Genomic DNA, 25,921 nt, shown 5'->3' with positions numbered 1-25,921 from the left:
CTTAACATGTCACTTGTATCTCTTTTAGTGTTTATTGATTGGACAGTGAGTATGGATTGGATGGGCTTACTTGGTACTCTTATACTTACTTCAGCCCATTGGGACTAGCTGGGGGATTTCTAATGCTGACTTCCATCAAATTCCATCACTGGGAGCCTGGGCCACGCCCTGCAGGGCTTTTTTTTTTTTTTTTTTTTTTTTTTTGCGGTACGCAGGCCTCTCACTGCCGTGGCCTCTCCCGTTGCGGAGCACAGGCTCCGGACGCGCAGGCTCAGCGGCCATGGCTCCCGGGCCCAGCCGCTCTGCGGCATGTGGGATCTTCCCGGACCGGGGCACGAACCCGTGTCCCCTGCATCGGCAGGCGGACTCTCAACCACTGTGCCACCAGGGAAGCCCTGCAGGGCTTTTTAACTGGTCTCCTGGCCTCCAGATTTTCTCCTCCTTCTTCATACCATGGCCAAAGTCATCTTTTAAAAATACAAGCCTCAGTAGCTCCTACCGGAGTTCTTATGACTTGTATGCCTTCCCTTATGTTATAGAAATACTATTTTCTCCAGGGATCTTCTGGATTAATTTGGATTTATTAGGCTCTTTTGGTGTGGCCCATCAGACCCTCTGGCTCATCGTCCTACATCCTATAGAGACACACTTTTCATTCTCACATAGTCCAGGCACGAGGAATTATTTATGTTGCCCACAACTATAGAATGTTCTCCTTCTTGCCTCTGGGATTTGGTAATCTCTTTTGCTTTCCTAGAATATTAGCTAACAACCCACCCACATCTCAAGTTATCCACTGGGTGAACTCATACTCATTGTAAAGATCTGGCTCAAGGGTCCTCCTTTGGGACTGAGCTGCTATGTTCCCTGCTCTGTACGGTTCTGTTGGCACACCTGCCATCTCTCTTCATTACTGCACTTATTGCATTATTTCTGTTCATGTTTCACTCTCCCCTTTCCCATTCTCAGATAGTGACGTACCAGATGGTAGAGGATGTGGCTGTCTTTTCTTGTTTTCTCTAAAATGTAGCACACTTTCTCCTCCGGGCAGAAGCTCAAAGATACCTATTGATTCACCATATTTATTTCCAGGATTTGATTTCTATGTGTGACCCTCTGCATTTGGTAGGACACTTAGGGAAAGGGGGGCTGGAGTCGTAGCAGATTTATTCCAGATGCCTACAGTTGGGCAAGACACAGGGAGTAGCAGTCTCTAAACCCCAAAGCTAATCCTTAGGGAAAACGGACTCTCACCCTTAGCCAAGGGGAAGGGCCCCCTGCTGGGGTAGCAGGTGCCACTATGACCTCAACTGGTGTAGCTGAATCCTGCATGTCTCATTCAACTCTAAAGAGTTTTGGAAACAGTTTTCCTGTGAGCTTGACTCAAAAGACACTCCATTGTTTCTGGAGGTCCTTGGCACTACACAAACAGGGCAGTGTCACATATATGCCTACACTCTGCAGGTGGTAGGCTTTTGGTCAGTGACACAGATTCTCCTAATGGGGATGTGAGAAGCCACTGAGAAAATGAAGATTTGGAAGAGACATCACCGTAGTTCTGTCCTGACTGCAGACAGCACCTGAGAACTGTCTCCAGGGGACACCTATTCCTTAGAGTCTCCAGCCCAGTATCCCCAGAGGGCTCCATTCTATTATTCCTTGAGGTCTCCATCCCAGCCTCCCTGGAGGTCTCCATCCCAGTGTCCCCGGAAGTCTCTATCCCAGCATTCCTGGAAGTCTCCATCCCAGAGTTTCTTAAGGTCTCTATCCATCTTATTTCACCACAGTCCCAGACCAGCCATGGGAGGGATTGGCCTACCCACTGAGTCAACCTAGCTTGCACTATGGCATAGTGACCAGGAGCAATATAGGATCACCAGACTTAGCACATAAAAGTTCAGGATGTGCAGTTAAACTTGAATTTCAGATAAGCAACCCTAGGAGCATGGGCTGTATTTCTATTTTAGAACAGGACGTGGTACATTGTGGATACTCAGTAACGAAACGAAAGAAAGGGGTAGATGGACTTGCTTAACTGCATGACCTTGAGCCCATTTCGGAGTCTAATTTTCTTATCTTTAAAGTTGATATAATTATTTCTACCCCTTTCAGCTGTTGTGAGGATTAAATGAAATAATCCAGGAAGAGAGATTGTCACAATGACAGGCATCCTGTAAGCATGGCGTGGTGGGGCAGCTGTGTGGGTATCTGTGGGTTTCTGCATGCGTGTGCGTATGCATTTCAGGCAGATACCACTGAGTGCGGAGAATAGCAATTTTACATAATATAGTTGCTGGGATTAGGCTCAGAAGGTTTGAGAGGGAGTGTGAGCCAGTTATACAACTTTAAAAATAACCCAGCACTCAGATTCCTGTTTAGGAGGGCTTGACCTAGCAAAAGAAGTTTAGATAGCAGGTGTATATTGCAGAAATCCGTATGGTTTAAATATATGAGCAGTGGAAAAATACAGTGATAGTATTTTTGTTTTTTCATAGTTAGCACTAGGCCTTGTAAAGCCATTTATTGGATGGTTTTACTTTATACCAGAGATACTTTATGTTCCTGAAATTGAAATCAGTTAAAAATTCTTTGCAAAAAGAAGTTCTCCTGCTGCAAAACAAAAACAAAGACAAACAAAAACAAACAAAACCAACCCAAAAAGCCACTTCTCTTTAGGTGATTTGTGGTTATATAGTACCCGAAGGTAGTTGCATCTGAATTCATGCAATTTCTGGAAGGATCCTTAAATTGACCATTTCCAAGGTGCACATAATCTTTCATATTATTTTAAAAGCATTGATATTCATATTCTCTTTTACCCATGCCTCTTTAAAAACTAATAATGTGTGTATTTTCAGTGATGAGACTCAGGCACTTTCATTTTAGAGAATGTAGAAAATACTGTAAAGCATGAAGAAAAAACACAATTTCAGAAATAATCACAGTTAACCTTTTCAGTAATATCCCCGCAGTATTTGATCTGTTTGTTTATACTACTGGAATAATAGTTCATGGATGATTTGTATACTTCTTTGTTAAATGAGCCCACTAAAAAAAGTTTCTACTTTATATATACATGAAAATTCCAAATGAAAGACTATGTTGACGTTTAGAGGTTTGTGTATAATTATAAAAGTAATGACAGTAATAATAGTTCACAAAGTTGATAAAAGTTTCACTTTCGTGGTGTATAGGACTGTAACAGCAGATCTGAGAGAGCGTGATGACATTTTCTTCTCCAAATGAATATGTCTTTAGTGTTTTGGGTTCAGTGTATGCATGACAAGTGATTCTGTGCCGAATTCAAATGTTATTCCAAATGGCAACTAACTTGATCCATACACAAAGCAGTGTTTGACAATAATCAGGGCATTGACAAATTAGCCATATTTTTGTAGTGTAAAGCTATACAATAGTAATGAAAAAAAGCTTCTCATCAAAGAGAAAGTGAGTTTCTTCCAGCTTTTCTGTTTGTTTCTTGGTCTTTCTTCATTTTGTTCCTGTAAGTTGACTTCTGGTTATCTTACTCTTCTCTAACAAGCCTCAGTGTAATAGAAACATATCATTGAAGGGCATAGTCTTGCAACCTATGATATTTTAGGAAGGACACTTACCTGTGAGCTCTCACGCAAGTGCCTGTGAGTCCGGGAGCTCACCCATCTGCCGATGATTAAGGTGATGGGATTGACGCTCATAGACCCAACACTGAGTCAGGTGAAAATCATAACTGATGACAAATATAAGATTTATGTATGTCTTGGAAAATTTTTAATTTCAACTCTACTAAAACGGGAACATTATGAAGATATCAATTGAAAGGGTAGCAGGGATGCTGGTACCCATGTGAGTACCAGCTGAGAGCCATGTGTGTGCCTTGTACGGAACTCTTTGACTTGCCCTTGCAGTCAATAGACTATTTCCGTATATTGAAAGATATTTCTGTACACGTATCTGTGTGACAAATAGCACGGATTTCTAATCAGCATGTTTACTACTAAAAATAAAAAACTAGGGCTTCCCTGGTGGCGCAGTGGTTGAGAGTCCGCCTGCCGACGCAGGGGACACGGGTTCGTACCCCGGTCTGGGAAGATCCCACCCGTGAGCCATGGCTGCTGAGCCTGTGCGTCTGGATCCTGTGCTCCGCAATGGGAGAGGCCGCAACAGTGAGCGGCCAGTGTACGGCAAAAAAAAAAATAATAATAATAAATAAATAAATAAAAAACGAAACCCCAAGTGCTTTCAAGACAAATCTTGGTCTTTCCTATAGTCACAGCAAATTGGTCTTGACAAATTTTAGTGTATTACTTTAAACGATTGTTTTGCCCATGGTTTGAATCTTCAGAAATAAAGATAAAAAGGAAAGATTAACTTGCTTTTGTTATGCTGGGACTGAATTTGCTTTAAGTATTCCAAGCATAAGTTCTCATAAGATCACATTAAATGAATGAGCAGGCTTCTATGTAATTAGTGTAAATTGCTCCTTTCAAAATGATTTTGCCATTGGTTCTAAACAAGTGGAGCTAAATTTTAGAGTCACATAAGTGTCACCTTTGAAAACTGACCAATAGAATTCTCTCTTTTTCTGGTGGTTATAATTACTGTTTTTCTTTTAAAGTTTTACCTTGGCATTAATCTGTTGGAAGCAGTCTATAATTCAAAGAAAAACTGGAGATTTTTACGAGATCAGCAATTCTGCTTCCAGTAGCCACAGCTTCTTTCCATTTTCCAAAGGACACATTTTAGTCAAGTTTATACAATTAAAGGGAACTCTCGCTAAGTGGAGTGAAATCAGCAATTAGGAGTGAATCCAAAAAGCAGTAAACCCCCATCATGCAAAGAAATCCGAGGTAATGATGATGTTGACATTGTATTTACATTAAATACGACTTAGGAAAACAGCTGATGATGACAGGAAGGATGGAGCTGTTATTTCTGCTTTTCATTCTTAGCCCAGCCCAACAGGATTTTTTTTTCGACTGTACTTTAAGGTTTAAATATTTCCTTCTCCCTGTTGGCTCTTGATTCATAGGTGTGTTTTGCTCTTAAGATTCTCTTTGCTTATCTTCCTCCGTCTCCCTCTTCTCCCCTGTCGGCCAACAGGCCTGTTTGATTAATTAACCTAATCTGTGTTAAGAAAGAGCATCCATTCTTTGTCTACCTTCTGTGGTACCTTTCTGCCCAGAATTTACCAACAGCAGTGTACCTAAGTATCACCCGGGGCATTCGTTCAGAACGCAGCTTCCTCTGCCCCTCCTTCCAGCTCTGCGGATCCAGGGGGCTGGAAGGTGGTCCCAGAGTGTGAGCTTTTAACAAACAGGTGGTCTGCAGACACTCCTGTGGGAAAGACGCCCAACCATTGTCTTCCTTTCGCTGTTATTAAAAACAAAATAGTCTGCGTTTTCTTCTCTGCTGGAGGTGGGGAGAAGATAGACCTAACAGAATAGTGACTTATTAGGTTATAAATATACATACAGTCTTCCCTTTTCCCATATTCCCTGAATGAGTCAACAAAGGAGTGTGATAAAAATTAACCAACCTCTTTGAGTGCATGTGTGTGCTACAAGTTTTGAGTGTTGAGAGCTTGTTTCCTAACCAGTCCCACATGGGGTCCATCAGAATTAGTTCACATAGTTACTCTTCATTCATCAAATATTTATTGAACCTACTGTGTGCCAGGGAGTATCCTAGACATTGGTGAAATGAAGATGCAGCAGTCTCTACCTGATAAAGACTTTAGAGCCTAGTGCAAGGGTTGGCAGGCTAAGGCCCCTAGGTTGGCCTCCTGATTTTGTAAATAAAGTTTTATTGGCACACAGCCACATCTGTTCATTTGCATATTGCCTGTGGCTGCCTTCCTGCTTTCACTGCGGAGATGAGTCATTCCAACAGGACCACAAAGGTGCAGTATTTGCTACTTAGCCCATGAAAAGATTTCCTCACTCCTGGCCTGGTGGATATGAGGAATACAAGCAATTAATTTCTCCAGGGAGGCCTGAATAAAGGGCCTTGGAAACACCAAGAGGGAAGAAAGGTGATGGTCCTTGGGGGTGAAAAGGGTTCACTGAGAAGGTGCTTTTTCAGTTGGGCCTCGGAGAGGAATTAGCGGTCTGGCAGGTGAGAGAGAGTCTTCCTGCCAGAAGGACCATAGAACGGGGAAGTCAGAGATCCTGATGACACTGAAAAGAACACACCTTGACTGGACCTGTTAATGACGGAGAGGAGGAGTAATTGTAGATGAGGCTGGAGAATTATATTATGGAGCAGCTGGGATTTCATCCTCTAGCCCAGTGGTTCCAATTCCGGCAGTCAGGAGAGTTGTCTGAGAAATCTTTCAAGAATGCTGATGGCCATGCCTCTCCTCGGAACATTTGAATTAGACTTTCTAGAAGTAATGTTGGAATGTTTGGTTTAATCAAGCCTCTGGTAATCTCCTGGCCTGGAAAATTTGAGAACCTCTGCTAAAGACAGTAGGAACTCAGGAGATTTCTAAGGCCATACATTTACATACTCAGATTTGCATTAGGGAGGTGCTTCCACCATAACTGCATGCAGAGTGCACTAGAGTTTGGAGGTATGGATAGCAATCGGGGGCTATGGATCAGGAGACAGTAGTGAGAACTTCCACTTAGGCAGTGAAAGTGCAAATGGAGATAAGTCAGATTTGAGAAGTATTTCAGAGCTGAGTTTGACAGTGGTTGATGGCCAATCACGATTGGTGTCTGAGGGCAAGGGTCAAAGATAAGATTTGGGAGTGAGATTTGAAAGTGTGGCTTGTTGTAATGACATCAGCTGGGACTGAGCATTTGAGAAATGAGCTGTAATTCTTCGATTATTTGAAGATACATGAGAAAAAAATCTCAGATTTTACTAACTCTGAAGATAACCCAGAAAAATAGTGTATATGGAGATAATTTGAAGAGTGAATATTCCTAGGAAAGCATAGGTGAAAGGAATCATAGAATAACACAGTTGGTATTTTTTCAAATGAAAAATGATCTCTATTAACTGAAAAATGAAAGGAACAAATCAAATACCCAATGGACCAGCAAAAGCAGAAGTCGTGAGTTAAATTTAGAGCAGTTAAGTCACCATCTGTAATCCTCAAAGCACTCAGAGATTTGCACATAATATTTAGAACATAATAAAATTTAAATTATCAGTGTGATTACTGACAGTATTGATTAGTAACTTTGTCCCTAAATATGCTTATGGGAAAAGGTTTTTCTGGTTTCCTATCTCTGAAATTTGCTAACAACACTGGTCTTAATTGTTGCATGCCACTAAAAATCCACCTTTGTTATTTGATTCTACTTGCAAAATAGTAAGAGGTTATCCATCTACTTCTGTGCCTTTTAATCTTGGTATTTAAACATATAAGAGCACTATTAAAATGGTTTGATTTTGGTTTTGATGTATTCTTTGAAACCTATATATAGTAACCAAGACTTTTCAGGGGTTTGAAATAGACTTTTTGGGCTAGGTAATGAGATAAGCCAATACAATTTTGGGAGAGTAAGTACTAGACACATATGGTAACAACAACAATAAAAAAAAATCAGAATTATTTAAAATGTTTTATAGCCTAAAGTACATATATTTTTTTTTGAAGAGGGTTGAAAACATTCTGACTGAGGAGGTAGTTCATAATATGACATTATAATATTATACATTTGTCACCATATTTCAAAATACATTAGCAAAGTAAAAAAAATCAACATTCAAAAACTGTGATCTGAATGTGATCCCACTATTTAAATATAGCGCTATATCTTTAAAATAACTTGGTAATATTAAAACTGAATTAAGTTCCCAGAAACTTATGGGAAAAGAACATTAAAGAGATATTTTCAGAATGGTTATAATAACAGAAAAAAATAAAGACTCCTAGAATTTGTTTAGAATCAATCGGCATAGTGAAAGTCTTAGGAATAGCAAGAATAGATAGGTTTGTGAAGTACATGACAAGGTTACATGCTGAAATTAAATCTTCATATTCTTAAAATTTTGATGTGATTGAGATATTAAATATTTACATGTAGATAATTAAAATAATTTTTATGAAAACATTTTGTGCTATAAAGGATATAGTTACTACTTTAGCTTCAAAGTCACACTTATATTTTAATCTTTAGGTCTATCAATGCAACTGAAAATTCGGGAGTCATGTAGGAAGTCACAGTGTCAGGCTCTGTACCAGTGGGTTATTGACAAAGTTAGGATCAAATCGAGCAGTGAACGGAAATCACAGAGCGGATGAAGCTGGTACAGGTACAGGTGAGACTAGCTTCACTATCACATTTACCCAAGTGGTCACAGTTTACGTGCAGTGGGTATTCTATCCTCAGATTGTTTCATCATCAACAATGGTCTAAACTTTTATTAAACAACAAACATAAGTTTCTATCACTGTTGTTTAAAACATTTTTTATAGGTTTACTGTCTCTTTTCAATTTACTTGGTTTTCTTAGTGCCAAGTGCAAGTCTGTCTTTCTTAATTATTCCATCTTCTGCTCCTCAGTTATAAGCAAGCCTCTGACCTACATGTTCAATAAGAACTTGGAATTTTTTCCTTTGATTTTATAGCTATATTCATCAGAGACCAACTGAGTTATTCTAAGAGAATGTCATTTTAAAACACCTGTGTCTTTCATAATTAATGGAGGTCAGAGTTGAGTTTTATAGTCTCTCTAGATAAAATGAGTCATTTAGTTAATATGCTCATGATGGCTCAACCTTTTCTTTAATGCTGGCTGAATTTTATTACTTTACATGAAGACACAAATGAACTTTGTCTATTAAGGCCATCACTGCTACCTCAGAGACTATGTTGTTGTGCTTAGTGATTTGCTGCTAGTAGGCCACTGGGGGATGTGATGAGAGGTAGGAATGAGTTATTCAGTCCTATAGTCCAAAAGAAATACACTCTGGTGAAGAGGGAGACCACACACTCAGGTGTCTAGTGGGGGAAGGATGAATGGGCTTCACAATTGTCAGTTTGTATCTGCCAAATTAAATGGCTTTGTGATTTGAATTATTCAGTTGATTGGATTTCTGTATTCCTCATATATCACTCCTAAAAGTAATACGGTTACTACATTTGAATGTGCAATGTCAAATTTTATTCCAAGGCATTTGAAAAAAAGTAAGTTCACACCAAGGAAAGAAGATCCCATACTTTCATTTACTATGGCCATAAAATTGAACCTTTACAGCCTGGTTAAACTCTTGCTTTGTACTTCTATGATGAGAGGGGGGACCTGGCAACAGAGACTAGCTCCCCTAAGCTACACAACTAATATGCTCCTAGAATCTAATCTCTTAACCTTCTGCACCACTGCCTTTCTCCCTGAAGAATATGGCTGTATTCCTCATCACTACCTATTTACATCTAGGGGTGTTAGGAAGATTAATGAGGCCACTTAAATATTTTGGGTTGCTCAAAGCATTGCCCTACTAGAGAAACTGACCTTATGTGAAACATTTGGTTAGCATTCCTTTTGGCTGGGAGCCAGAAGCATTACTCCTTGTTGGAAAGGTTGGTAGCCTTTCTTGTGAACCTCACATATATTGTTTTTCCTCCTCTGTGTGCTTACAATTGTAAGATAAAGTGGTTGCCTCTTCTGCAGTGCCCTGGAGAGCCGCCAATTGCAGGGAACCATAGATCTTACTTTAGTGCCCGAGTGACCCAGCATTTGGGAGTATCCATTTTTTATTCCCTTTAGAAGATTTTCTTTCTTTTTGTAACCTTTAACTTCATAGGTCGTTGACCTAAACTGTGATGGATCAAGCTGTCTTGGGAGATTTCTGGTCCCTCATGTTGCTAGCTGAGCTGGATTTTTTCCAAGCAAAAATACTTGGCATTGTATTTGGGACCAAATAGTTTAAGGACAGGGTTTTGAGAATACTGGAATCCACTCTATGTTTTGTCAGATTCTGAGGTCCAGGGAGGTGATTAGGGAATTCCACAAATTTTTCATGTATGTTTCATCCTTCACAATTTTTTAAAAAATTGTTGAGAGGAGCTTCAAGATGGCGGAAGAGTAAGACACGGAAATCACCTTCCTCCCCACAAATACATCAGAAATACATCTACATGTGGAACAACCCCTACAGAACACCTACTGAACGCTGCCAGAAGACCTCAGACCTCCCAAAAGGCACGAAACTCCCCACGTACCTGGGTAGGGCAAAAGAAAAAAGAATAAACAGAGACAAAAGGATAGGGACGGGACCTGCACCAGTGGGAGGGAGCTGTGAAATAGGAAAAGTTTCCACACACTAGAAGCCCTTTCACTGGCGGAGACCGGGGGTGGGCAGCGGGGGAAGCTTCGGAGCCACGGAGGAGAGCACAGCAACAGGGGTGCGGAGGGCAAAGCGGGGAGATTCCCGCACAGGGGATCGGTGCTGACAGGCACTCACCAGCCCGAGAGGCTTGTCTGCTCACCCGCCGGGGCGGGCGGGGCTGGGAGCTGAGGCTCGGGCTTCTGTAGGAGCGCAGGGAGAGGACTGGGGTTGGCGGCGTAAACACAGCCTGAAGGGCGCTAGTGCGCCACAGCTAGCCGGGAGGGAGTCCGGGAAAATCTGGAACTGCCTAAGAGCCAAGAGACCATTTTTTCAGGGTGCGCGAGGAGAGGAGATCCAGAGCGCCGCTTAAAGGAACTCCAGAGATGGGCAGGAGCCGGGGCTATCAGCGGGGACCCCAGAGACAGGCATGAGATGCTAAGGCTGCTGCTGCCGCCGCCAAGCACCCTGTGTGCAAGCACAGGTCACTCTCCATACCTCCCCTCCTGGGAGTTTCCTTAATTTCACTTTCAGATTTTTCATCATTAGTGTATAGGAATGCAAGAGATTTCTGTGCATTAATTTTGTATCCTGCTACTTTACCAAATTCATTGATTAGCTCTAGTAGTTTTCTGGTAGCATCTTTAGGATTCTCTATGTATAGTATCATGTCATCTGCAAATAGTGACAGCTTTACTTCTTCTTTTCCGATTTGTATTCCTTTTATTTCTTTTTCTTCTCTGATTGCTATGGGTAAAACTTCCAAAACTATGTTGAATAATAGTGGTGAGAGTGGGCAACCTTGTCTTGTTCCTGATCTTAGTGGAAATGGTTTCAGTTTTTCACCATTGAGAATGATATTGGCTGTGGGTTTGTCATATATGGCCTTTATTATGTTGAGGAGAGTTCCCTCTATGCCTACTTTCTGGAGGGTTTTTATCATAAATGGGTGTTGAATTTTGTCGAAAGCTTGTTATGAGTAGTGCTAAGACTTGAATTGTCTCAAAATGATTTGTAAATGCACCTGTGAATGAACAATGATGACGAAATAATTGTACTGTAAGAATGATTCCCTTGTGTGTGTATGTGTGTGTGTGTGTGTGTGTGTGTGTTTGGTGCCAGTTAAATTAGAAAGGGACATTGGATGACTGACTAGTGACGCCATTTGGCACAATGGGATAAGGGACAGCAAAGTGTGTGTGGGAGGGTCTTGTTTCTAATCATAGGACTTTCTCTGAATCCTAATAATCTTGGATAAATCACAGTGCATCTCCTAATTTACAGAAGTTTCCTCATCTAAAAGTTGAGGGGTATATACTTTCTAATGACAACCTAGCTCCAAATTCTTGGGTTCTATGATTCTTTTAGGTCGAAAAAAATTGAGGATGGGTTAAAAGATCACCACCTTACATCTTGTAACCCAGGAAATACCAAAGGAAAATTTCAAATCCTTGGTGCTTCTCTTTATTAGGGTCTTGGGCATGGTGATGGTGGTGGTGGTGATGGTATCTCATAATTACTGTGTTGTTTTTCCTAGTAAGCATGCCCCTTTTCTCTGCCCCTTCTATTCACCTATTGAATACCTCTGCCATACTGATTGATTACTGATGAGATGGTTGTGAGGGTACCATAGTTCTCAGATGTCTGCGGAAGGAAGAGTAAATGGTTGAGATCCACCTAGGTAATGCCTGGGGGAACAGAGGGGTCCCTTTTCAGACTGTTGGGACCTGAGAGGCAGAAGTGGCCAGCAGAGTTAGATTTTGTTGGAGAGATATAGGCTGAGAGGGTGGCATGTTTGTCATCGTAAATCAGTGTCTTCCTGTCTCAGTCCATGTGGGCTGCTCTTACAAAATACCACAGACCGGTGGCTTATAAACAGAGATTTATGTCTCACATTTCTGGGGCTTGGAGGTCCAAGATCAGGGTGTCAGCCTGGTTGGGTTCTGGTGAGGGTCCTCTCCTAGGTTGCAGATGGCCAACTTCTTGCTGCGTCCGCACATGGTGGAAGGGGCAAGGGAGCTCTCTGGAGCCTCTTTTATAAGGGCACTAATCCCATTTGTGAGGGTTCCACCCTTATGACCAAATCACCTGCCAAAGGCCCTACCTCCTAATACCGTCACCTTTGAGGTTTGGATTTCAACATACGAATTTTGGGGAGAAATCAACATTCAGACCATAACACTTCCCCCGTGAAAAACACCTGAAAACGGGACCCAGAGAATGAGCTCTATACCTCCTTCTACCCTTAGCACAACGAGAGAGACTGAACTTTTCTGTCCAGTCACCCTGCCCATAGCTCCACAGAAAATCATGGACACTACCATCTTCTTTCCTCAGTGATGTGAAGGCCTTCCAGCTCTTCCTTAGTGTATGAGAGCTGCCTTTCTAGAAAGTTCTCAGAGACAGATACTGTAGTGTGGGCATTCATGCTTGTATACGTGTATGTGTGTGGGGCAGGGGCGGGAGGAGAGAAAGAGAGAGAGAGAGAGAGAGCCTTGCAATATCATCAAAGCTCTCAACCAATTCATTGATTAAAAATATGAATGGCTTCTTTTTTGGGAATATTTGTAGAAAAGTTTTTCTTAAAGGAGCCAGTGAGTTGGAAAGAGTGGGATGACTGGGTCCCAGAACCAAGACAAGATAAACAATGTTATCTTCTTTCCTAAAAATCCAGTGGTGCCACCACCATCCCTACTGACAACAACCCCAATACCTGAACACACAGAGGTAAATGTGCCCGCTTATGCCCGTAACCTGCCATTGCTGGAGGGCGGAAATGCTCTTTCCTTCTCCCTAAATGGAGAAGATGCTGAGAATTTCAACATGGCTGGAAATTTTAATATTTTCCGTAAACTGCCTAGAAGTAGCTAGTGTTAATTGAGTGCTGATAATGGCTCAGACACCATTATTCTAAGTGTTTTCCTTGGCTTTAAACCTCACAACAACATCGGGGGTAGATATGACTGTTAGCTCCATTTTACAGTTGAAAAGATTGAAGCATACAGTGCTCAGCTTTCCCCCTGCCCACCCAGGTTGTCTGGTGGCAGAGCTTTGGCCTTTGCACAAATGTTCTTTTTTTTTTTTTTTTTAACATCTTTATTGGAGTATAATTGCTTTACAATGGTGTGTTAGTTTCTGCTTTATAACAAAATGAATCCATTATACATATACATATGTTCCCATATCTCTTCCCTCTTGTGTCTTCCTCCCTCCCACCCTCCGTACCCCACCCCTCTAGGTGGTCACAAAGCACCGAGCTGATCTCCCTGTGCTATGCGGCTGCTTCCCACTAGCTATCTATTTTACGTTTGGTAGTGTATATATGTCCATGCCACTCTCTCACTTCGTCCCACCTTACCCTTCCCCCTCCCCGTGTCCTCAAGTCCATTCTCTAGTAGGTCTGTGTCTTTATTCCCGTCTTGCCCCTAGGTTCTTCATGACCTTTTTTTTCTTTTTCTTAGATTCCGTATATGTGTGTTAGCATACGGTATTTGTTTTTCTCCTTCTGACTTACTTCACTCTGTATGACAGACTCTAGATCCATCCACCTCACCACAAATAACTCAATTTTGTTTATTTTTATGGCTGAGTAATATTCCATTGTATATATGTGCCACATCTTCTTTATCCATTCATCTGTTGATGGACACAAATGTCCTTAACCACTAGGCAACACTGCCCCCCGCAGTGGAGGGGCAGGGACTGTTGGCAGCTTCCTGCAGCTGGAAGCCCACGATGTAGCCAGCCTGAGGGTAGGGAGCCGTGGCGCTCATAAAGGCAATGAGTGCGCGTGCGTCGGGGCCAGTAATTGCCTCTGGGGCCTCTTCTAAGCCCATCATCTGGAAGATTTATCCGTGTGTACGTGTAGATCTCTAAAGTCTCTTAGAGCAGTTGCGCTGGTATCTGTTCCACATCACGTGAGAGCCTGGCAACTCTTCGAATGCCAGGCAGCCTCCAGTGGCGTTTACCTTGGCAGCTCGGCTCTGCTCCCCCGTGTCTGCGCTGAGTTCTCATTCCTTCCGCCGCAGGACGACCTTTCTGGTGGAAAACTTGCAGACTAAACAGAAGTAGACTCTGCTGCCACATTCCCTCCTCAAAGGCATCCTGAGCTCTGCGTAGAGGGGTGATTCGACTGTAAGGAAAGAGAGGGGACGCTTCTCCCAATGGCTTTGTGAGGGAAGCGCCACGTGCCACGCACTGCTTCTCTGGTGGTGTTTCGGAGGTTAAATTGGAGGCTCAGAAAGAGGGTGTTGAACAAGCCATTGTAGTGGTTGAGGAGGCAGTTTTCAGCGTGCAGGATGGCAGTGTTCCCGTGGCGGGGGACACATTGTGAGAACACTGAGCGCGCAGGGGGCGCTGTCTGGGACTCGTGAGCCCGCCCTAAAGGGGATTGGAATCCCTTCTTTTCCTCCGGCAGTGCATGCGTGCTACTGGTAGCAGCCTGCCCGGGATGGAGTCGTCCCTGTTGATTTGTGCTCCCCGTTGCATCCACACCATAGGGATGTTTCTTGGTTCTCTCAGGGCTGTGCCCATGGCCTGTCGTGGCTGTCCCTTGTCACCTCTACTGGGACAGCGTGTTCACTTCTGACATCTGCCCGCCTTCCCAGAGAATAAAAGTCATTTACTTTTGTTTCTTGCTGGTGCCAGGGGAGTTTTGTTATTTTCCTGATGCCACAGTAATCACCTTGGACCAGTCCATTTAACAATAGCCTCAGCTTCTCCGAGACCCCTCCCCACTCATGCGTTCTTAGGGGCTGCTTCCCACTACATGCCAATTTCTCCCTGCCATCGCTGCTCACACCTGGGTGGACCTTCTCCGCCATCCATCCTTGGGTTGCTTTCCTGCTGCACCAGCTTCTCATCTACGTGATGTTAAGGAGATGTTCGTTCATGGCTTGAGCTGGAGGCCAATCCCTTGTTTCTAAAAGTCACAACAGTGCAGTTCAAAGTCTCACGTGACTGCTACATTCCTCCCCCCCCCCCCCACGAGCTCTGCGGATCTCTGTTGTGTATTTCACGGTTCTTCCCCTTCGTTGTTGAAAGCTGATCGCTTCCTTTTCTCTGGCTTCCTCTTTCACGCTTGGGCAGCCAGAGCTGACTCTTTGAAACAGTCAGACAGACAACAAGTTCATGCTTCTAAACTTATTACACACTGAATCCATCCAGCGAGGCAGAGCGGTGTAATGCTCAGACCACTGGTGATTCAAAACCTGGATGTGTTTTAATTATACAACATGGTGAATGTAGGTGATCTGTCAGGATAAAGGCTCGTGAAGAGTGGTTTTATATCATCTTGCTTAACTTAAACTCAGTTTCAGCATTAAAGACCCACTTCCGCTTGTCCATTTCACATTGATTAAGAGAGCTGATTAATAATTTAGATATACCTTAGTCCCCACCCCTTATTCCTTAGCTTTCTCACCAGTCTCAAATGTGTGTTTCTGTTGACGTATTGAATGCCTCTTTGAACTCTGAGTTCCAAGGAAAACTGTGTGACACACAGTCTTAGCAGGAGATTGCTTCAGAAGCCAAAAATTGTTGGGTTTTTTTCCCCTTATTCTCATAATTTTTATGTACTGTAATTTTTTTTAGATCTATTAAAAATGAAACTGCTCTCTTTTTGTATTTTGTAGAAACTACCTCTTCAGATTACAGCTTGAGGATTTGTCTCTGATCCAGGTAGGTGCAATTTATTTTTCTCAAACTTTCATTTTTTATCTCAATTAGCTCTGTGTTTGAGGGGATGAAGACAGATGTATGTGAAGGTATTAATCAAGCCAGAGCAGACCGTTCCTTCCTCAGCAGGTCAGGCCATGGGACGCCTGGCTGCCCTCTTTGACATGAGTCATCACCTGCCTTAATTCCCAATTAGCCCTCTTCCTACTGTGCGGCCTCTCCTCCTTTCATGGGTATCACCCTGATTTACTCTTCCCCAAATGATAGATAATTCAAAGGGCATTTCCTCAATGTTAGGAAGTGGCCTTTTCCCCCTAGTTAGAATCATCATTGATTATTTAGTGTGATGCATCCAGCCACCATATTCTTGTAAAAATCAACCCCCTTTAGAAAAACACCTTTGTTTCCTCTTTATTATTTATAATTAAATAAATATGACTCTACGGCTTAAAAACCACATATAGGGCTTCCCTGGTGGTGCAGTGGTTGGGAGTCTGCCTGCCGATGCAGGGGACATGGGTTCGTGCCCCGGTCCGGGAAGATCCCACATGCCACGGAGCGGCTGGGCCCGTGAGCCATGGCCGCTGAGCCTGCACGTCCGGAGCCTGTGCTCCGCAACGGGAGAGGCCACAACAGTGAGAGGTCCGCGTACCACAAAAAAACAAACAAACAAAAAAAAAAAAACAAAAAAAAAACACATATAACAAAGAATTAGTGATGATAGATAAAAATGAAATGTACCTACTTGTGTTTTTTTGCGGTTTGAAGGAGGAGGAACCTGAGATGCTTATGCCTGGATAGAGTGTTTATTTTAGTGGCAGATCTGAACCACAAAGGCCCACTTCACCCTGTTAGTCTTTTAGAAGGGTCTCCTTGGAGAAGGACAGGGTCATGGCATAAATACCCACTTCACCAAGATTCTGGACTTCCCCATGGAGCATGCCAGAATCCTTGGGCTGTGTGTAGTTTGGAAAAATTCTTTAATCACCCTCATCTACTAGAGTTCCAAGAAGTGGTTGGAGAGAAGTTTATATTATTTTCTTCTCTTATGTGATGCTGATATTTGGGAACATTCAGGAAACTTTAGATCTAGGGTTTAATAGTAGATCTATGTTTTATTCACCAGGGCTTTAAAATAAGCCAGTACCCCCCAGAAAACTAATATTGGTAAAGCACTTTGAAAACCCATAGACCTGGATTTGTGATCTAGCTCTGTGACTCCCAGCAATTGGGGGTTTCCTCATCTGTGGAATGACCACAAAACACTACCAACCCCATACTGTCTTTGCTAGAATTAAATAAAGTAAGGCATGCACAAGAGATAAGGCATAGTACTTTTGCAACAAATGTTAATCGCTTTTGTTTTTTAAAAGTGATAACAATAAATAATAACTTCTTATAGTTATTTCATCACACTGGACAATGAATTGTCTTTCCACTGCAATTTGGTAATATAAGTGAAGTCTTTAAATGAGTTGATCATTGGTAAAATTATGAGTGTATTAATAAGAACTCAGAATGATCAGCAGTTAATGCAGAATACCATTTTAAAGCTCTGGTTTTAAATAATCTTTTATAAAATATATAGATCATTCGATAGGATTATGCTCATTTTGATTCTCAGGTTATAGTATATTATTTGGCATATTGTGTGTGCCGAAAAAGTGAAATGTGAAGATATGTGTGTGTGCGCCAACGTATGTTTCCATATCCATGTGCATTGATTTCCTAGTTTCCCAGCTCCTATGGCTGAGAAGGTCTAGAATATTGTCATTCTAATAGCAATGAGCACACTTAATACCCAGTACTTGGTTTCTAAATTTCATTCTCCATTAAAACGAACCAAGCCTTGGGACTTCCCTGGTGGTCCAGTGGTTAGGACTTTGAGCTTCCACTGCAGGGGGTGTGGATCTCTGGTCGGGAACTAAGATCCCACATGCTGTGTGGCCAAAAATAAAAAAAAAAAAGAACCAAGCCTTCTTGGAGAAGTAGCTGATTCCAGGGCCTGGACAACCAAAGTTCCAGATAAGCCTGGAAGATTTTGATGTTTCAGAAATTAAGGGAGTACTCAAAGAATGATGAGACTAGGCCAAAAGGTTATAGGAGCCAGCTTGATGTGGGCTCACTGAAGAAATCTGGGACAATTTGATTGTTAGAATAAGTAATGATAGTATCAGGTTATAGCACAGTGAATCAACTATGAGTAAATACTATGAGTAAATACTAACATAAAAATAAATAAATAAACAAATGAGACAGAAGGGACTGCTCTTCCTTACTCTAAAATGCCAACTAATAAATGTTGAAGGAATGATTTAATTAGAAAATTATAATTTGACAACACTCACACTAAAAACTGATTCAAGCAAAAATGATCAATGGATGCAAAATTTGTGGGTGAGAGTTTGATGATGACCAAGATATCTATATAGTCTCAAAGTCTTTACCTATAAAATACGTACTAATTGCCAGAGGAAAACCTGTGACTTGATAATGAAGATAGCTGGCCAGTACCATGATAACCAGCTAGTTAAAGGTACTTTCGCTAGCAATGGGGCAAAGAGTTAGTATAAGCTTCCTGATTAGATGCACTGAAAAGACCACAGCAAGATTTCCATGATATTAAAGCCAAAAATTATAACCAGTTGCATCATGAGGAACCATCACACAGACCAAACCTGAAGGCCATTCTACAAAAAACTGGTCTCTACTCTTCAAAAATCACCAAGTCAAAAGAAAAAAGAGCTATTCCATCATAAAGGGGAAAAAAGTACACATGTCAACTGAATGAAACATTTGATTCAAATTGCATCTTGGAACAGGAAAAATTTTTTTTCTTGTTGTAAAGGACACTCTTGGGACAACTGGTGAAATTTTACTGTCTGCGGAGAAGATAGTAGAAATGTATTAATATCCTGACTTTGGTAACTGTAATGTGGTTATGAAGGAGAATGTCTTTGTTCTTTAGACAAACCTTCTGAGATAAATAAGGGTGAAGAGTATCATTTCTGAAACTTATTCTGAGGTGATTTAAAAAATTACTGTATGTGTATATACATATATATATATATATGTTTATGGGCACACACACACACACGCATGCATGCATGCACACAGAGAGAAAGAATGATAGAACAAATACGATAAAATGTTAATGAGGGAACTCTAAGAATCTAGGTGAAGGGTTTATGAGAGTCCATTGAACTTTGCTTGCAACTTTTCTCGATGTTATTTTGAAATAAATAGCTGCAAAAAATCAGGAGATGCATTTGCCATTACTGTGTGTATAATGTTATTTTAGGGGCAAGGGAACTAACTGTAGTTTCCTCATTATTGCTTCTCATTGTCATGACTACCTTTTGGTGGAAATCAGGTTGAGGTTACTGATGAAATTGAAGTGTTCTTATTGAGGTTTGGAAAACTCATCAGCATCACCTCCTGGTAAGAGAGAGCACAGGCTGCTGACATAGGGCCAAGCAGGACGACAGGGGCTTTCCGAATGGAAGCTTTGACAACACGGCCCTAATAACAGACGTCAGACCACGCGGTGCCGTGGGTACACACAGCGCCACCCTCCTCTGTTGTGCTTCGTGGTTGTGTACGATGCTCTGCAGCTTACCTTTCACTCACTGTGGAGAGAGGACTCTGGGAATTCTTTAGGACAGACTGCTTTTTCATACATGTCTCCAGTTAAGTTGTCCTTTTGATTTCTATGAATACTTTATTTTAAGTTAAATGACCGTTTCTAAGGGTAACAAAAAAGACTAAGCACACTGATCAAGAAAGGGCTGTACTGGTGTTACAAACAGCACTGTCCAATAAAGACATAATGTGAACCTCATGGGTAGTTTAAGATTATCTGATGGTCACATTGAAACAAGTACAAAGAAACGGGACAATTTTTTTATTGAGCTATAGTTGATGTACAATATTATATAAGTTTCAGGTATACAGCATAGTGATTCACAATTTTTAAAGGTTATATTTCATTTATAGTTATTATAAAATATTGGCTATAGTCCCTGTGCTGCAATATATCCTTGTAGCTTATTTATTTTATACATAGTAGTTGGTACCTCTTAATCCCTTCGGGGGAAATTATTTTTAATATATTTTGCTTGTTATATCTCAAATAATATCATTTTAACATGTAATAATTACAAAAAATAATGAGATACATTTCTTTATTTTAATTGTATTAAGTCTTCAAACTCTGGGGTGTATTTCACTCTTAGAGCACATGTGAATTTGGACTAGCCACCATTCAAGAGCTCAGTGGAGCTGTTGCTACCCAACTGGACAGTGCACTTTAAGATCATGAGAAGCAGAAGTGTTTATGACTTGTACGCCTTCAGTTATGTTGTAGAAATATTGTTTTCTCCAGGGACCATCCGGATTAATTTGGATATAGTAGGCTAAAACTTTTCTCCTTCCTTCTCTCTTTGAAGATAGAAAGTAATTGTTGAAACATGGGAAAATGAGGAAGGAAAAGCAATTTGCATGAACAGTGGAGAGAATTAGAACTGAGAATCAGTGACAGCCCTTATTTAACAGCAGACAACGCTTCGTTTGACCTGGCCCCTCTCTGCCTGACAGCAGGGTCCACTTCCCAGGGGCAGCCCCCCATCACCTCGGGATGCTTCCCTGTGTCTGTAATGCCAAGCTGCTTATAGCTTCCCAGACTGGAGGCCATTTCCCAACTTTTAGCATCTGCTCATGTCCTCTTTCTTGTGAACAATTTTAACCCCATCCTCTCCTCGATCTAGAAGAAGACCGCCAATCCTTCGGTCTCACTTTAACTGTCACCTCTTTGTAACCCACCTTGAGTCTGTTTGGGCTGATGACCCTCGGATGCATTTCATAGGCTCAGCCTTTATTTCTGACGAGCCCCTCTTGTCTCAGATTGAAATTCACTCTGTGCTGTGAGGAGGGTTTGAATTGTTGTCTCCTCAGTATTAGATGAAAGTAGATCATTAGATGCAGTTACCTGGCAGGTGATAGACTCAAGACAAATGTCTGTGAAAGTTTGAATCCCTTGATATTTAATACATATGTTCACTCTGCAACTTTTTAAAACTTATCATTAGTAGGGCATGGGTGAATTTCATATTTTTGTCCCTAAATTCAAGAGAAGGAAAGTAATGAAAGCCAGCGACTAGAGCAGTGAGGAATGCCTGCTGGAAGAGGCATCCTAAAACACACATGTGCATACTCTCACCCCACAGGAAGTTTCTAGGACAGTATACGTATTTCCTGACTCTGATCCATTCCTTTCTTAATGTACCAGTCACCTGTCTGCTCGATACTGCTCTGCACTTTTCTTCTGCCCTAAATTCTTCTGCCTGGACATTGTTTTAGGATCAGTAATGAGAAAGCAGTTGTTGAACAAGGTTCCTTTTTTTTCCTTCTATTTAGTGATTTTCACAGAGTTCTAAGCCCCTCCCCCCAGTCAATGACCCCCAAATTCGATGCACTAGTGTGTGTACTTCAGCCAGCACAGTTCCCAGCTGCAGCGGGAGCATGATGCACACCTGTGGTGCATCCTTCCATCTTCCCTTCCTCACACCAAGGTGGTCCCCACACAGTGACTTGATTATCCCAACTTCCGTTTTTAGTGAGAGGAGAAGAAGAGTCCCAGCTCTTCTTCCTGCCCAAGCGGTGAGGGCAGGGTGGGCCATGGGCTGCCGGCATTATCCACAGGAGCACGTTGTCCATCCAGCGTGGTTGTGCCTTGCGACTCAGCTTGTGGAACCATGTGGAAACCCACTGATAAGAAAAATGGACTTTTGTGAAGTGGCTTTAGAGTGAGAAAACGAACTATGAGGTCAGACTGCCTGATAAGCTTGATACTGACCACAGTCCGGAACGGGCATCAACAGAACCCCGAATCAAGGGTTCTTTTTCCCTTTTTCTCCCTAATAAAGTTGAGACGTCACTAGTGGAGTTTCTGAAGCAGTCAAGATTTGAGCAAGGATCGGGTCGGTACATGGTTATTATTACCCCCAGTGAACATTATCTGTTTGAGGTAAGTCCCTTAGCATCACCACAAAAATATTCACATATAAATATACCATGAGGTAGAATGGCTCTATATGGAATATTGTGATTTTTCAAACATACCTCAGTGTATTAAAGTGAAAGACCAAGAGTTGCTTTGAAGGAAACAAAACCTGTTTTTCATCAATGACTGGAGAATCAAATATTCATGTGACGTCACTTATAAGGTGTCTTTCCACTCGGAGGCTGTGATAAATCTTGCAACTCACCGTGTGCTGAAATGTAGACATCACGTCTTGGAAACCAGTCACTTTCAGGCACAGTGACAGAGGATGTGGAGGTTTCCCATCAGGCGTCTCTCCTACTTCTTGTCATGGTAACAGATCCATCTCTTCAGCGTCACTTTTCTTCTTGCCTTGATCACAGCGGTTATGTTACAAGAACAAGCTTTTTGGAAAATATAGAAATGCAGCCGGCCCTAAGATGAATTGACAGCATTTGCCCATCTGGGATCGTGCCTGGGATGGCCCGAGGTAGAGGTGCGCTGAGCACGGTCCTAAGAACACAAAGAGACTGCAGCTCATTTCACCTCAATGTCTTCCTAACAGTCTTTTGGGAAATTGCTCAAAATCCATTTTTATATTGCTTTGTTACTGAGGGAAAGGAATTCACAGCTTGTTTCTCACTCACGACTGCTGGAATAAGCAGAAAAATTGCAATCTGTGTTCCAGTTTACCACCTGCCTCTCTCTGGTTTCTAAATTGAAAACTGTTATGTCTCTGACGACCTGGTCAATATTGGTGGAGAATTCTCTCCAAAGTTAAGGTAAATGTTAACTTTGTTTCTTGTATATTTGGGTTTGGGGAATTGCCTTTCAACTCCAGTCATTTCTAAATCGGTGTTTCTCAATTAGGGGCTGTTTTACCTGCTGAAAACATCTGGTTGTCACCACTGGAGGGGGACGTGCTAGTGGCATCTAGTGGGTAGAGGCCAGGGACACTGCTAAATGTTTTACAATGCACAGGTCAGCCCCTCGCCGCTCAGCAAAGAATTTCCTGGCTCAGAATGCTAATAGCACCAAGGTTGAGAAACCCTATGTTAGGTGATCACTGCCTCGGCTTCCACATGTTTTGAAGAAGCCACTTTTTGAATCTGTGATGTTAACATGTCTTGATTGAATCCAGAAGATCTTTGATATGCTTGGGGTATTTTCCTCTTTAGATTCCTTTGTATTTTTAACCAAACACGTGTATGAGCCCTTAGTGGCCATTTCTAAAGAAGCTGCTGGGATTCTTGAGTATAAATTGCTTCCTTTTATTAATATGAAATTAAATTTAAAAATAGAGTCAATTTTATAATACCAGTACCCTCTCTAATGGGTCATAACAATTTGATACAACTACCTTCTGTTGGAATTCTTCTGTATAATTTAAAGAATGATATTTTAATTAGTAATTTAGAGTAACTATTCAAATGAGATATTTGTATTGATTAATTTTTTAAATCTTGTCTTATATTTATATTGGACGGGGGAGAGTGGTCTCCCATGTAGTTATCCACAGTCATGATTCTAAACTTTATTTCTTTTTTGCCTTCTTTATCAAATATGTTCTTGAAATCATAGTGTTAGAGAAGTGGCAGGGATCTTAGAGATTAAAGAGCTTAGAGATCTTTATTAAAACCTTTCAGGGTTTCAGAAACTAAGACTTGATGACCATAGTTACAGTTTTACGGGAACACAGCCATGCCCATTCATTTGCATATTGCCAGCCCATGGTCATCATTAATACATCTTATTGGAACACAGACATGTGCATTCCTTTGGATGTCTGTGGCTGCTACATCAACTGGGTTGACCAGTTGTATCAAGTAACGTCTGGGATACAAATCCTAAAGTATTTACTATCTGATCCTTTAAGGAAAAGTTTGTCGCCTGGTACTAGTACAGATCAAGTTCTCAGTGAGTATTTCCTGGTGAGTGAACACAGGATAATGCAGTGTAATTCTTTGTCTTTGCTTTTCTTAGGACAATATTTGGTTGTTTGGGCAACAGTGTTAATTTTGACTCTCTGGGCTATAATTTCATGGTCCTCCCTAGACTGTGACCCATAGGTTGGGAACACATAGTGTCACCACTCATCCCCAGATTCTTGTCTCTTCCACTCCCTTGGTGAAAATTCCCTGTCAGAAGCTGTTTCATTTACCTGTTTATTGAAACACATTTACTTTCCTTTTGTCATAACTTCTAAGAGGATTTATAGTTGCTGATGTACATTTTGTGTAGATGAGGACTCAGATTTTACTAGTTTCAGAGAATATTAGTCACATTGAACGAATGCTGTTAACAAACAGCCCTTCACCCTCAGTGGCTAAACGCATACTCAGAAGCCTTATTTCTTACTTTCGTGATGATTGTCCAAGGCAGCAGCTGTAGGGGCTCTGTTCTATGCTGCCATCCAGGAGCCCAGGGTGTTCTGCTCGTGGTGCCTCCATCTTCAACCCACACCTCCAGAGCAGCGCGGAAGGAAGTGTCGAGGATCGTGCAGGGGCGACCTCCATGGGCCAGGCCAGGAGATGGCATGCCTCCCTCCCTCCCAGTGGCCACCACTAGGTCACATGGCCTCAACCAACTGCAAGGAGGCTGGGATTATAGTTTGTCTGCATACCCGGGAAGAGGCAGAAGACTCAGACCTTCAGACATCCATCGGCATGCATTAGCATTTTCTCCCAGAAGGTGCTAGAAAAACAAGATTAGCACCTAAGGATGCACCGAACTGATCCTGTTGTCTGCGCCTACCCCCCCGCCATTCCAGCAATTCTAATTTTCTACTACACACACAGATTTATCCACGCGTCTAACATTTCTGTAAGTAACAAAGAAGGGATACTTTGAACAAACCACTTAACCTCTTTGGACCTCAGTTATCTTGACGGTGCGTTGGGAGAGCAGAGTCAGGGAGGCTGGATCATCCCTGCAGTCCCTTCCAGCGTTAAAATCTTAATATGCGCCATCCTTCTGCTGACTCTTCCTTCTGTCACTGCTTAAATGTGACTCCTGGGTTCCTCCTTCTTTACGGAAAACTTTCCTTGTAATGGAAAACTTGGCATTGTGCTTATTCGATGTAACTTTAATGACCTAATTTGTCATAAGATAATGAGGACAGGGCTTCCCTGGTGGCGCAGTGGTTGAGAGTCCGCCTGCCGATGCAGGGGACGTGGGTTTGTGCCCCGGTCCGGGAAGATCCCACATGCCACGGAGCGGCTGGGCCTGTGAGCCATGGCCGCTGAGCCTGCGCGTCCAGAGCCTGTGCTCCGCAGCGGGAGAGGCCACAACAGTGAGAGGCCCGCGTACCGCAAACAAAACAAAACAAAAGAAAACAAAAAAGATAATGAGGACAACAACAGTAATAGGTGACAGCATTTACTGTGCCCTTACTGAGTACTCAGCTCTTCACATACATCATCTCAGTTTTGTTTTCTCAGTGGCACTAAGGTGTAGGTATTATTTTCAGTATTTTACAGAGGAGGAGATGAAGCTTGGAGAGTTTGTGTGATTTAGCCAAGGTCACCCAACTGGTGTGTGGCAGAACTACCTCCTAAACTTTAAGAGAATAAACTTTATTCATCTACACCACTAAATTTATGACATTTTATTACAGCAGCCACAGGAAAGTAATGCACATGACCTCTATTTCTTATATCTTGCAGTCAGGCTGGTGACCTAGGAAGACTAGTAAGAGTATCCAGTCTCCTTGCTCCAGGGTTCCGTAAACGACCCAAGTGCAGGTGATTAGTGGCCTTAAAGGACTTTCAAATATGCCCTGAAAGAAACAAGGCTAATCTCTTTTCTTTGCAATCGTAAGCTTGAAGGATGATGTCACTGTAGGCTATGTGCAGCCGTTTTGTCCCCATGTGGTGTCTGCTGAAGAATAAGGCCCAACAGAGGCTATCATAACTAGAAATCAGC

At 42.0% G+C, this 25,921-nt stretch overlaps 1 protein-coding gene across 5 annotated transcripts in view; it reads left to right on the top strand.

The window, feature by feature from the left end:
* SEMA5A (semaphorin 5A) overlaps positions 1–25,921 on the top strand; it is a 484,691-nt gene that overhangs the window by 224,376 nt on the left and 234,394 nt on the right. For all 5 annotated transcript variants that reach the window (XM_060146861.1, XM_060146858.1, XM_060146860.1 and 2 more), the window contains exon 5: positions 15,915–15,960. In XM_060146861.1, coding sequence (XP_060002844.1) covers positions 15,915–15,960 — 46 coding nt within the window. The remainder of the gene's footprint in view (positions 1–15,914; positions 15,961–25,921) is intronic.

This window comes from Lagenorhynchus albirostris, chromosome 3 (genome assembly GCF_949774975.1).
Source record: "Lagenorhynchus albirostris chromosome 3, mLagAlb1.1, whole genome shotgun sequence".
NCBI lineage: Eukaryota > Metazoa > Chordata > Mammalia > Artiodactyla > Delphinidae > Lagenorhynchus > Lagenorhynchus albirostris.
The sequence above is the reverse complement of the archived record's forward strand: the minus strand, read 5'-3'. Positions and strand labels throughout refer to the sequence as shown.